This window comes from Phaethon aethereus (genome assembly GCF_964289735.1).
Source record: "Phaethon aethereus genome assembly, chromosome: 2".
In the NCBI taxonomy this organism is placed as follows: domain Eukaryota; kingdom Metazoa; phylum Chordata; class Aves; order Phaethontiformes; family Phaethontidae; genus Phaethon; species Phaethon aethereus.
The window spans coordinates 14,870,807-14,885,260 of NC_138582.1; the positions used below are offsets into that span (position 1 = coordinate 14,870,807).

The following is a 14,454-nucleotide window of genomic DNA, read 5'->3' on the forward strand; positions in this document are numbered from 1 at the left end:
GTGCAGATAGGGTGAGGTGCTGGGCAAAGGCTGAGCCCTGAACCTGGTATTAAGGAGGTGATGGACCATTTCCATCACCATGCTGGCACTGCTGCGGCATGCTGGAGCTGTGTCAGCCCTGGGTGGACACCAGCAGTTCTGTGGGGCTTCCTTAGGAGGTGGAAACCTTCCCTTCCTAATGGACAGTACAGATTTGGCAGGACTGGCCTCTGGTTTAGGAAACTTGGGTCTTTTTTCTATTACCATGTGTTGTAGGTGGACAAAAGAAAGAGAAAGGACTTATGTATGCATCAGGGATAGAACAAAGGTAAAGATACTATAATGGACTCATTACTAGTATAAAAAAATCCCCCTCCACACTTCCCGAAGGAATTTGTGCCTTGCTCCTCGTGCTGTTATGAAGCTGCTCTCTGGCTGTAGACAAAATCTCTGTGAAATGGAGAGGCCGTACTTAATTCACAGTGTTGTTGTGAGCTACAGCTTGAGATCCTCGGATGAAAGGCATATAGCACTTAATTGTCATTATTGGTACAGACATGTTTACTATTTGAATATCAATAAGTCCTTTGAAGAAGTCATTGAGCCTGCTAGAGCCAAAGTGCTGATTTATATCAAGAATTTTTGTTACTGTTTTGTTTTTCCTGGTGGGCTGTGTTTATTATCTGTTTAGATTACCAGATTAGGGAAGAAATCAACAATCCAACATTAAAGTAAAGCAACTTGAAAGGATGTAATTCAAATCCAGAAAAGAACAAAAATTACGATAATCAGCGTGAAACTCTGGTTGATTCTCCCCTCATCCTTACACCACCCTGTTGTGCTATGCTATCGCAGTGTGCATGGTCTGTTGTGGAAGGATGATCTACCACTGTGAAGCCTTTTACATCCTTGCCCACAAAGGGTCATGAATTGAAGATCAAGGTGAATGTGGGTTTTTAACCTTAGTTCCCAACTATTTTAACCGTTATGGACCCAAATCCTCCTTTTGTGTAAAGTTGGAAGTTTCTTGTCATACTCTGTTTGTAGTACTGTAGCTGCTAATCTGCCCTCAAAATCTGCTCTTTACTGAAAGGGATGAACGAGTAGGCAGCACCTGAGATTAATCTACTGTTCTCTCTCTTCAAGCTGAGAGAAGTTAGATGATTTAGTTAAAAAGGCATTTGCAGTGTCCCCTTCAATACTCGGAGGGTAGGAGAGGGGAGAAGTTGAGGTGTGGGAGAGAGGAGTGGAGTGGAGTGGAGTGGAGTGGAGTGGAGTGGAGTGGAGTGGAGTGGAGTGGAGTGGAGTGGAGTGGAGTGGAGTGGAGTGGAGTGGAGTGGAGTGGAGTGGAGTGGAGTGATGGGATGGATGAATGGCTGGGCGATGGGGAAAGCTGCCGCCTCCTCCTCCTCGATACACTAATATGTCCTCTCTAAGAGTTGCATGGCTGTGGGACCCTCCTTAGTAGCTGGGGTCAATGCATTCAGGACTAGGGTTGTCAGATGAGAGACCTGTAAGATTGCATTTCTTCTCTTATAACAGAGTTTTGGGGCAAATAATTAACTGCTAGAATTAATAATTGGTTTAGGCTGGGCTGTCTGACAATCCTCTATCATCTACATCATCTGCTTTTTAGGCAGCTCTGCAATTGCTGGTGCATTTTGGAAGCATTTTTGATAAGGGGCATTTTTCCAACCCTGTAGGAGCTGGAGCTCTAAAGCTTCTAGGTAGAAAGGGTGAATTTTTTTTTTTTTTTCATTATTATGAATAGTTATTTCCCATCATTTGTGAAACACTCCACCAGCCAAACAGGTCATCAGTTTTGCTCTGGGTCATATGAACTTACGTCTTAGCCTCAGTTTCTTCTCAGCCTTCTTGGAAGGCCACTGAGATCAGACACCTCTGTAAGACTGTCTCTTCTGTAGAGAGGAGTGGTTTGTCTCTTTTGTGTCAAAACCATGACAACCAGCTAAGCTTTCTGGAAAAAAAAAACCCCACCAAACAACCCAAAGGCCATTTTCTGCAGAGCAACCTCAAGGGTATTCATTTACACAAACACATAAACAAACTAGGTTGAACTTTGGATGTTCCTTTACTTTTATTTACTTCAGGTTTAATTTTTGTTCTGTTAAGTCATGTTAAAATAGCTTTCTAATGTCCTAAGGACCTGCTGTAGTCTCTGGGCAACAGTTTGAGAAGTGAATTGCTGGGGGAACATGCCAAGATCTGGGGACACAGCGGAAACCCCTGAGTTTTCCTGTGGGGAGTTTGAGATACCAGTGTAGAACTGGATAGTTATGGCATGTTGTGACTGACCTTCAATCTGTGCAGGTCCTGGTGAATCTGGGATTAGTCTTGTCTCATTTTCTTGAAAAACAAGTTGTATCTTTTCCCCTGAGATAATGACGTGAGGCTTTCTTCCCTCCTTATCCTTCTGGGCTGGACAGGCGAGCTCCTGGTGACTTTCCCATCTCCAGCACGAATCGAATAGGAATGAGCAAAGCTCCTGCACATGTTACTCAAAAAAAAGGTCTGTGCATGCATGCAGATATGTAAGTGCAAATAAAACTTTGTGTATGTGTGTGTCTATGTGTGAACGGGACTAAACATGACCTGACAGGAATAAAATGTGTCATGGTGAGTGGGTGACGAGGAAGGATGTGTGTAGTGTGGAGGTGACAGTAACGGAGGCTGGAAGAATACTTTCAGCTGGATTTTTGATTAACAAACTTTTAACCAAAGTCTGTCCTTCCTGTGAAAATATTTAAATAGTGAGTTAGTAGAGAAAAAGAAGATATGCTGGTGGGTTTTTGTGTTGTATTTTGGGTTTTTTTCCAGCCACTGCTTCAGTTAGGCGAGTTTTGAAAAAGTCAAAGAATTTTGATTTTTCCAATCAGCTACTGCTGCAGAGGATTGAGCTGAGGAACAGAAATAAGAGCAAAGGAACTGAAAATTAATCAGGGGACGGGGAACGAGAAGAAGAAAGTGCCTTAAGAAATGCATGCAGGGAAGGGAGGAGAACAAATTAAGAAAAAGTGATGGAGAAAGAAGCCAACCAACAAGGCGAAGCAATGAACCAAGAGAGTGAACACTGCAGCAGACTTCACTTAGTGAACATTTTTGCAAAAAAAGAGAAAAATCAAAGCACTGAAGAGATGGGGAAAGAGAAATGCTCCAAGGAATGTGTCACTGATTAAAGGGAAAGGAAGAGCAGTGTGAGTGCTGCAGAGCAGGACAGAGGAGAGCAAAGAGTTAATCATGTTTTAATGTGTGTCTGTATGTAAAGGTATGTAAGTGCTGGCATCTAAGCTGCTGCTAAATAATGTGTGAGAGCAATTTTAACACCCCTGAGATCTACCAAACAAAGCAAGCTGCTATGCAAGGGTTTCAGTTTCCTGCCATGCTTCTCGTCCCTGCAGTCTTTGAGTTATGGCGTGGAGCCAGTGACAACCTCGAGACCCTTTTTCCTGCCTGTCTGTTTTCCTGTGCTCCGTGCTGGGCTTTCCCTCGCTTCTCAGGAGCTCTGCAAGTTGGATTTCAGTCCTAAAGCTCTGATCTGGCCTGACCTGCTGTTAATCAATGCACAGGATTTTCAGCTGGTGTATTCGAAGCTGCTCTCTCCTGCACCTTCTGTAGTCACAGCAAACTGCAAATTACAGCCACAGCGGGAGCCTCGGGTGATGGGCTGCCATCATAGGTGCCCCAGCGCAGTGTCGGTAGATACTGAGGATGGGCTTTAGTGCTTAAGTGGTACACACAGACGTTGCTAGTTTAATACCCTGTTGTCACTTCCAGCTTTCACACGCATTTCAGCTGATGGAAATTCCTGTTTTGCTGTAGTAGGAATCAGGGAGAGTTATGCTGAAGTTGTTACTTCTTCTCATCACCTACGTACACTTTTTCCATGAATCTCTGAGTCTGTTCAAGTTTACTGCCAGGAGCAAAAGTGCCAGGAGGTGACCCAAGCCTGCCGTTCTCCAAGAGGCCAGCAGTATCTCTGAGGGGCTGGTTCCCAGGAGATGCTCGCTCCCCAGCGCTCAGCGGCCGATAATTGACCCAGAGAGAGTTTGTGGGGTTGTCATCGTGGTTGTTGAACAGTCCAGCTTCTGGTTTGCTTCACTTGGCAACTAGGTAGTGATCCCTGGGATTTCTTGATCACGGAAGCCAAAAAGTAGGTGTATAAAGTAATGAGACATTGAGACGTATCCTGCTAGATGAGTGGACCTGCTGTTTGTCTCTTCCAGTGAGACTTTCTCCTGTGACAATTCATCTGCAAGACAGAGTTGATCTATAAGCAGCCTTGCTTATTTCTTCTGTTTCCCTCTTAGTTTTTGTCCATGCTCATGGCTTGTGTCCCCTTCCTTCCCCGGTTCCTACTACAGTACTGCCTACCAGCAACAGCAACAGTGGTGTTCCTTCTCAGAAGACATCTAATTCTTCTCCAAGCCCATGATCTCTTATTTATGCAGCAGCACGAGACTCCACCCTTGACTCAGTCTGAAGGGGCCATTTCCCACTATTACCAGCTACAGTCAGATGCTCTTTGCTTAGTCCAGACGCAGCTCCAGCTGCAGAAGGTTTGCTTTGCTGAAGAAGGTGCTTTGAGGTTGGCTGTGGCTTTGATGGAGGTGCAGTTTTCGTGCCCAAAACATGTTTTGTTTCCTAGCATTAATCCACTTTCTCTCTTGCTGTGAAAGAGTTGCTTCAGGGAGCTGTGGTCAACCTATTGACAGCACCAATCACAACATCCTACAGTCTTAAAGTTTCAGGCAGCATCTTTTAAAGGTTAAATCAAATTCCTACCATGCCTCTGAAATCATTCTTTTTTTTCCCCAAGTAACTGACCCCACAGCTGCCTGAAAAAGCACTTTTGCCATTGTTTGGTGCTGAATCCACTGTGAAGAGGGCTGGACTGTGTATTCCTGTGTTACCAATATTCACCACTATCACAACAAGAATATAAAAGAAAAACCAAGAAAAAGATAAAAGGTCTTTTGGGCAATGTGGGGAAAGAATTCTGCTCCTTAACATCCGTAGACATTTAAAACCTATTACTTTTGTAGTTGTTCTGGGTAGAGAGGGCAGTGTGTTATGTGTGCTGCAGGTCGGCCGGCATCCGCACACAGCAGTGTGAACAAGTCCGTAACAGAACCAAATCCTTTCGTTACTTGCATGTGGCACAACTCTACTGATAGCCCTTTTATCAAAGCCCAGCTGGTGGCAAATAGAAATGAACTCAACTGTGATGGTTCATTAGTGATACATACACCCTCTGTATGGACGTCAGTCTGGTCCAGCTCCCAAGAAACGAGTAACTACATTGGTTTTTACCACTCTAAGTTGAAAGTCAGCAAGTAACTGTTAATACAGCGGGTACCCTTGTGACAGCGAGGGGACTGAGAGACTTTCACATAGAAAAATTCCACTTGATTACCAAATAGCTCTCACTTGGTAAAATTGCTTTCACCTCTATTTAGGTGCATCAAATGAAGATGCTTCTTCAGTGGATGCTGGGGAATTTGTTGCCAGCCTAACAGTCTCTGTATGGGGTATTTTCCTTGCAGACTAAACCCAAAGTTTCCATTGCTTAATTGTAACGTATTTTATTCCTGGTGCATCTCCTGATGCTGCAGTTAGTATTGAAAAAGAGCCTTAGCAGGGTTTTTTATTTGTTTTACTCATTTTATAACAAGACCTACAACTATTTAAATCTCCGACTGTGTTCCTCTAAATCCCCTCTTATGCTGGAAAGGTTCCTGTGTTTTTACACTGAGAAATCAACAAAATTACTTGCTGTGGTTTCACATGCAGACAATGATGGAGGAGATGGAGTGACCAGCTTGGCCCTTTTTAAGTTTGCAGAGTCAGTGGCAGAGTGTTTTGTTCCTGCCTATGCCGGTGCAAAATCAAAGTAGTCTGATGGACTTAATTAACTCTGGCTCCAGTTTATCATTAACTTCAAGGGATTTACTCCGCACCTTAATCAGTCACTGAATACATAATCTGACCCGGGAAAAGGCACAAAGTGTAACAGTGCCTGATTTGGTCCTGAGCCAGTGCTGGTGGGAGAAGTGCTTTCAAGGGATTTGATAAAAGGTATTTCTTAGATAATGAACACTCCTCCAGAAAGAGGCCTTATCAAATGGGGAATAAGTATGGTCTATCAAACATTTGCTTTTAACTTCTTCTGATCCCCTGTAACGTAAAAGCTCTGGATGACGCAGTGAGGGAGGAGTTTTGGCCTCTTACGTGCAAGGTCATGGCATTTGGAGGTGCAGGGTTTTGCATCACCCCCATGTTCTGTGGGTGGAGAAGGGGATGCTGGAAACACTCCTTGGCTCAGTGGGACTCTGTGAGAAGGAGAGAGAAAATTACTCTTTTATTGTAAGGTTTGCCAAATGATCTCTGAGAAAATGTGATATCATTCATACACGTTGCCAAGCTGGAGAGATGCCGCGCATCTTGGCAGCCATCTAGAGCTAACATATAATTCCTTTGGGTTGGTATGGGCTTTATCAGAAACAGCTCCATATGCAGTATTTACATAACTGTGTTGGAGTGTGAGAATAAACACAGCTGTGGCATTGCCCTAAATATTTCAGTTCAGTGGGGAATTAAGGGAACTTTATCACTGAACTGCAGATAAACACAAGTCAGTAAGCAGTGGTCAGTTTAGCCGAGGAACAAATCAAAGCTACAATGGCTGGACTGCTGGAAACATTTAAGTGCTTTAGTGTTGGAGTTTACCAAGGTCACTGGTATTTTTTTGCTTTTCAAAAAATAGGGAAATGCATCAGTCAGCTGTTACACAAAAAGCAGTATCCAAATCGACTGGTGGATCAAAGCAGCGTAGGCAGAAAGGCAGGAAAGGGGAGTTTATGAGGATGCAGCGCTTTCTGCATCTGATTGTGGTCAGAGCCCATGGGTTTCCAGGAAGATTATAGGTTTCTGTTAGTATCTGCATCCCAATTGACTGCAGAGATGGGAGTCCTGGATCTTCAGCAGGAATCTATAAGCCCGGTTTCTTAAAGATAGCTTAGTGCCCAGATCTTATAGCAAATAGCCAGTAGCAGAGTTCAGGCAGTTGAAGATTTAGACTTTTGTCCTTAAGGTATGAATAAAAAAAGTACCCTACAAAGCAGCTTGCACAGGAACAATGCTTGCAGATGTATTCCTTGGGCTGGACCGGTGCAGTGGATAAAAGAATTCTGTTTCAGGGCAGTCAATGCAGCATTTATTCCCATTTTGAACTCACTTTTGAGAAGTGTAGCATGTATTGTCCAATATTCCTGTCACTCAGCTCAGAAAACGAGGTAGACTTTCTGTGGTTGTTAGTGCATCCCATCAAACTTTGATGACCAACAAGCAGTCCCCAAAAGAGCCCCATTAGAAGTCACTGGGGGATGATATTTTAAGAGTATATTTGCAGTATGTGTGTGTATAGGTATACTAGAATACATACATTAATATCCCAGTAGAATGTGTATATATTAGAATATGCATAGCTTAGAACCCCTTAAACAGAATTGTTAAGAGCTATCTAAATGTTCATTATTTTAGGGGACAGAACTCTTGTAGAAATATCTAAATAGCCACCGTCAAGGGAAATACACCTTGATGAATGCCTAAGTAGCAAAATACTTGTTTGTATGTTAATCCACTTGCTTTAAGTAAGAATTTAAAGCTCTTGGAAGCTCTTTTCGTTCTAGATAATTTATTTTTAATTGTAGCCTGCTACAACTCTAACTTAAAATGAAATGACACAAGTTTGCTACCGTTCCTTTGCAACTGAAAAAACAGCATGTTCCTCTGTGTCTTTATAGTCCTTGGTCAGAGCTTTGTTTACGGCATGATTTGCAGGGACTTTGGAGGTAAGAGTTCCCTTAATAGAAACCACAGGCTCTGTAAAGAGCATCGTTTCACACAGTCCATACAGTGCATTAACATTTTTCAAAAACAATGCTGTTCAAATAATTTTTGTCTTTAAAAGAAGGATTAAAATGGGAAGTAGAGTGCGGAAAATCCTGAGTGCTGCTCCTGGCTTGTTCCCTCCCTCATCTGGGTTCTGCACCTTCCCCCATTCTCGGTGGTGAAACAGGGATGCTGTCACTGACCTCATTTGAGAAGTGCTGTGAGACCTCATGCCAAAAAGTGCTCTGTAATTAATAAGCAACTTTTCACCAATTACCACAGTGTACTTTGAAAATCTAAGCCTATATGGTTTGTTCCCATTGACAGCTGCCTACAAGAACAAGTTAAAACTCAAGTTCATACGACCGTGAGAGAGCAATGTTTCTGATGGAAAGACTGACCAGGGGGTAGTAGCTGTGCGTGATTGTAATGATCATCGGACACAAATGTCTAAATCATAACTGTCAGGGACACGTCTTTTTCTGGTAGTTCAGAAAAAATTAAAGCATGATTGGGAACGTGCCTATCTACAAACATAATATTCTTATTCACCAGATCTACATCATCTGACTGGGAATTTTTCTTTCGGTACCTGAGGTTGAATCCTTGGTGCGTCCTGGAGCAGCTAAATAAGAGCCTTTATTTTCAGACAGTGCTGAGCTCCAGCAGCTTTATTGAAGAAACATGTGTTACTGTGTTGGCTCCGCGCTTTCTGAAAAATCAACCCACTTTTTAAGCTATCCAAACAGTGATTTAGGACCCTGAACAGTTCAGCTGCTGAGTTTGGAAAATCATGACCTTTTCTATCTTTAGAGCAGTGTCTACATGGAGACCTCCCCTTTCCAAAATGGACAAACACGAGACCAGCGGTCCTCGCTCTCCCAGCCCCAGAGAGCTGCACAAATCAAGTCACCCTCTGTTCTGGATTCTGCTCTGGTTTAACCAATTAATGAAAATCTCTTAATTGTTCGTTAAGCTCCAAATTGCAGGATTTTGTAATTGCATAACAAATATTTGTATTACAGTACTGTCTTGAACCTCAACCTGAATAAATTCCACTGAACTAATTACTCTTCTGCTACAGAAAGGAGTCGTTGTGTGGCCCAGAGATTGGGCAGTGACACACAGGACAGAAGTACGGCTTAGGCTCAGGTCCCAGGTTGAATTTGTGTGGGTAACATTCAGGGGCAGTCACGGCACGCGTATAATGAAAAAGTACAAATGTGATATGGAGTTGAGTGATGGGCAATGACCAGGACTTGGTTTTATAATCACTAAAAGATAAACCAGACTGTTACTTAGTGGGTTATTTAACAAATGTTTGAGTAAAACTGGCCTGCGAAGCTATAAAGAACACATGAAACCCTACTAATAACTTCACTGAGAACAGAGCTGAAATAACTGCAGCTGCCTCTCAAAGGATTTTTGTTTCTTTGTGGTTGTTAGCAAAGGTGTTGGTACAGGTCCCATAACCACAATGGACAGAATTCATTTTCCTGAAAGCTGTGTTCGTGTGTGCTTTTCAAGCCACAGTGGTGGGGTGGGAGCCCACAGGATGGTCTAGTAAGCATGTGTTTTGGGGAAAAAAAAAAATAATTCTGTCCACAGGAGTTTGGAAAACTGTAAAAGATGCCTGCCAGCAGCAATCATAGGGTGGCGGTTAGTACTTTCTTGCTGATGCTGTTAGCAGGATCTAAACGGAGCACTGAGGATATTGCTAACTCCTGGAGAAGGCCAGTTATGCTGGGCTTCTGGTTGATACTTAGTGGTGTCACTGAAAGCACAGCACAAAACTCCTCCATTTGGGATGAGGGTGGTCTTCATTTAGCTCTGTATGTGTAGAATAAACCCATTGAGAAACTCTGAGCTAAGGAAGGCAGCAGCTAATTCCCTTCTCTTCGGGGCAGTTCTGGGTGGTTGCCGTGTTGGTGGATGGTAATGTGTGAATGCTTCTCTTGCCTTTATATCTGAAACTCCTATTGACAAGCTAGATGTGGGGTTGCAACAGCACTAGCAAATCCCCTTCTCAAGGATTTTACCGTAATGCCAGTACAGACCTGGCTTCGGTTAAGATGATGCTACTCTATTCAGGTGTTGTAAAGGTAAGTTTTTAGTGCTAGGTCTTCATAGTAGTATCCTCCTTTTTAGCTCATTGCTAACACTAAGTGAGGTAATAAATTTAGCTGCCTGATGGTATCTGAATGAACATAACGTTTTCCCCCTCCCCCGTTTTTCTAGACTTATTGAAGTTCATTCACCTGATGCCAAGCACACCGTGGTGCTCAGGAGTAAGGATTCGGCTACAGCCCAGGCCTGGTTCAATGCCATCCACTCCAGTGTCAATGAGCTCATCCCCAGGGTGATTGCAGAGGTCAGAGACCAGCTGGGTAAAACAGGGATTGCTGGAAGTCGAGAGATTAGGCATCTAGGCTGGCTTGCAGAAAAGGTAATGAAAACATTCTTATTTTAATTTCTAAGCTTTCTCTTTCTTGCTTGCTCTTTGTTGCTGAATTCAGCCTTGTCTGGAAGTGGAGAGGCTAAATGAGGTTCTGGGTTTTGATTTAGCTTTCCGTGAAGACCTTTCTTTTCTTAACATGCCAATTTTTGTGCTTTAAAAAAAAAAAACCAAAAACTAGAAGGTCCCCTGAGTCTTCACTTCTGTATGCCAATTAGCAAAGACTTTCCTGGGAGATCAAAACCCTCATGATTTGTCAAGTTCAGGCATGGGACATGAGTCACAAAAACTGACACCAGCCTCATGCTCCCCTGCTGCTGTCTCCTGTTCATGCATATGAGATGTCTCCCTTCTACTTCCAGCCTGGGAGGTAACCCGTTACTTGGTCCATGGACCACCTGGTCCATGACCATGACCACCGCTGGGCATGGTCTGGAGCACGAGGTGGTGACCCCGCTGCGCCTGGGAGCTTGTTCTTTAATCGTAACCCTGCGTTTGAGCTGATCTTTGTTGAAGGCCAAGCTTGCCATTGCAACTCTTACCTCGTGTCTTGCACAGTGACTCTCAAAAATATTTTACGCCACAAGGGAAAGCTGGTCTTCAGTTCAAAAGTAGTTTGAGATCTAGTGACCTGTGGAAAGCCAGCCCATGAGATGATTTGATTTTAAACCAGTAGTCTCAGAATTTGCTTTAGGCACTGTACCAACTGGTAAGTGTGGATTTGCTACGGTGACAGCGTTAGCATTGTGCCTAGCAATACTTCTCATCCAAGTACTGCCTGGGTGGCCGTTCAGAGCATCTCTGCCTCTCCAGCTGGGGTGCATGGGAGCACGGCCCCTACGTACACACTGCCCTTTGAACCTATGGATCCAGCACGGGTGTGGAAAGCTGACCTGGGTTTGCCAGTGGGAAGAGATTAAATTCTGCAGTGATTTTTGGAAGCACACTGGGAATAGCAGCTTTCTTCTCCTGGGGTGGACTTCCCTATCACATCACTGCTGGTTGGTTTCTAAATGTTGGAGTTTAGAAAGGGACCTCATTATTAGTAGCCACAAAATAAAACGTGCTTTGTATTCCTCCTAATATTACCATTATTTTTTTTTCTCTGAAATTTTGCAGCATATCTTGCTATTTTTCCATGACTGCAAGGGGAAGAAATCTGAACTCCATTCTGAAAATCCTCTTAGACTGTAATTTTTAAGACAGCTTTTATGGCATTGCACTATGTTACTTACATAGCATATCCCTACAGTGAATTCTCAGCAAAATGGAACAACGCTAAGTGAGATGAATTCCCCTGCTTGTTTGGGGAATGCAAAATGTAATCCCATAGAAATTTCACTGTAATTTGCTGTGATTACTCTCTGCTTTCATTAAGCTATTTCCTGATTTGACATTTTTTATATGTCTCTGCTCTAAACTTAGCTCTAAACTTCAACCCTTATGGTACTACAAAAATAGATTCATTAGCAGAGCCTCCCTCAGGTGGGTAACATTAAAATAAATAGTAGGTTATCTCAGGTACTATGCAATTCCATGCTAACAGGATTCTTCCATCTTCACTGAGCTTCCCTGTGAAGACAGGCCTAAATTTGTGGTCTTCAGCACGGAATATCCATCTTGCAGGTCCACCATCAGGTCCCTGGCTGTGCCCCGGGGTGAGCAGTAAGGGTCTGTCAGCAGATAAAGCAAAGAGCTCTGCATCGCTTTAAGAAAGCAAACGCTCGCTGTGGCATTATTATAGGTAAGGAGAAAAACAGCCAGAAGCAATCATTAGAGATGCCATATTCCCTCTTTTATTAAGGCGCTAACCTTGTCCTGACCTTGACCTTATGACAAGGGTTTCTGAAGCCAGGCAAGGATTAAGGGAGTCACCAGCGTCCTAAAACTTTTCTGTAACTAAGAGAAATGTCAAGTAGTGGTTTATAATTAAGTGTGTGCGCTACCCATCACCTTTTCTTTCTTGTATTTGTCTTTTCACTTCAGCAAGACCTGTGGGGTTAACAAGCATGCTAAGTGGGAGGGAACAGCTACATGTGGGTTTTAGTCTTTCCAGGTATTTCCTTTTTCTAATGCTCCCTGTAAAGATACTTCCAGTGACCAAAGACAAAATAAGAAGTTAGTAACGCCATCGTAGCTGAGGAGTTTTTCTATGTGTGTATTAATTGCTCTTCTTCTTTCCAGGAATCCTTTCAATCCTTGTAGGAATGTCTTTTCCATCTCTCTTTTTCAACACTTTTTTATAGTTCTGCACACCCTGTGGCTTATAGAGGAGCTGAAATGGGCATCGCTGCTTTTCTCCTCATGCTTACCCACTTACTGTTGAGTTCCTTCGGGAGGAGCAAATTCAGCTCTTGCACTGGAGAGCTAAAACACTGAAGAAATGGTAGTTTATTTTATCACTTTGTAATGTCTGTTCCAATAGACCAAGATACCATTGGAAAAAGCTTTATCTGCATTTTTGCCTCCTTAATGCAAACACAAAAAGGTGTTCTGGCAAAAGTGGTTTTGCAAAGGTAGCTTTTGCCAATTCAGCAGTCAGCCACAGAAGCAAAAGCCAGACTGGTTTCAGGGGAAGCTGAAGCTTGTAGCCAGGCTGCAGGCTTGTAGCTGGGTCAGGTAAAGGACAAAAGACACCTAAATAAAACCCCGAGTTCTGCATCTCTCCCTGACCTCACTGTGGTAAACGTAGGCTTGGAGGAAAGAAAAAGCACTTCTGCAGCCAGAGACTGTTCTCTGTTCTGGCTGTCTAATGTCTTACAGGCAGCGAGCTTCTTAAAATGATCTCAAAGCTTCTTTGAGAAACTTAAAGATAGGAGTTGCTGCAAGTTGCTTTTTATAGTGTTAATATTTGAAGCTGCAGGAAAAGTGCCTCTCTGGGCTTTTCTTCCAGATCTGGAGCCCAGCGCTCAGTTCCTGTTGGCATTGCTCTGCCTGCGCAGGGCGAGCGTGTCACCGCTCCCACAGATCCAGTGAGGGGGATCGGAGGGGAGAGAACAGCCCATATTGGAGGGGAAATAACCAAAGCGGCACAATGAATTTGAGTTGTTTTTCAGCTCCTGACACTATCTCCAAAATGAAAAGTGTGTTAATACATTACAGGCTGTTCAGTCTCCTCAAACTTTAGATAACCGTATCGTCGTGTTAATGCTGAAGTGCGGGGCACGTCACAGCAGGGCGATCTTCTTCGGTATCGAGCTGCATATTGCAGTATTGTATTTATCTTCCTGCTCTCTCTCTAATTCAGAGGAGGTAGTGGTAACAGCAAGATTGTGAGCCGTGCAAGCTGTCCAAACAAGATTTAGGCAAATGACACGAGAGTGTATTTGAGGTTTTTTCCCCAGTATGAAATGAAAGTGTTTCTGTTTTACCATTTCCTTTGGAAGTATGTTCACTGGTTAGCGCAAGAAGTAGACAGCAAGAGACCTGCATTGTTATTCTCATCACAGACAAATGAGTTTGCAGAGAACAGGAGAGAAGCTTCAGTTTTAAAATTTTATATCATTTCCAAATTGTCAAAGCGAGCTTAAAATGCCTTTGCGCGAGAAAACCACCAGCCCATCATGTAGTTAAAATGTTTTGCCTTTATTTCATTGTGAATATCTGATTTTTTAACCACCTTCCCATGAAGCACATCAGCTGCTCGGCAGCATTTTCAAAACCCTGGCACGGCCATGACCATGGTTGGGGCTGCCGCTGCCCTCTTAACCCTCCCAGCTCTGCCGTCGCGGTGATGGCCATGCTTCCCTGACCGTGAGCCAGATTAGATAGCTACGCTGGTAGAAAACTCGTTATTTTCAGTGGGGTGGCGTTAGCTTTCTGCAGGTTTTATGGCAAATGCAAATCCCAGCGCAAGAGAAGTAGTGAGAGCCTGTGGCAGAGGGACAGGGACTGGAAACAGGGCTGCCTCACGGGGCAGCATAGAACTCTTCCTCTGGGCTGGCTGCCTTGTCAGGCTGCGCAGGCTGACCCAGCAGCATGTTCAGGATTAAAATTTGGGTTGTACTAATCCTCAGGTCTGTGTTCTGGCCCTTGGAAAGCACCTGTGTGCGTTCAGGCTGAAACCACAGCGAGTTTTGGGTTGTACGGTGTCTTAACCCCTGGTGCAA

General features: G+C 43.6%; 1 protein-coding gene across 1 annotated transcript in view; it reads left to right on the forward strand.

The window, feature by feature from the left end:
• SNTB1 (syntrophin beta 1) overlaps positions 1-14,454 on the forward strand; it is a gene marked incomplete at both ends in the record, with an annotated part of 116,073 nt that overhangs the window by 68,324 nt on the left and 33,295 nt on the right. The window contains one exon of the mRNA XM_081996628.1: positions 10,129-10,336. Within this exon, the coding sequence (XP_081852754.1) occupies positions 10,129-10,336 (208 nt within the window). The remainder of the gene's footprint in view (positions 1-10,128; positions 10,337-14,454) is intronic.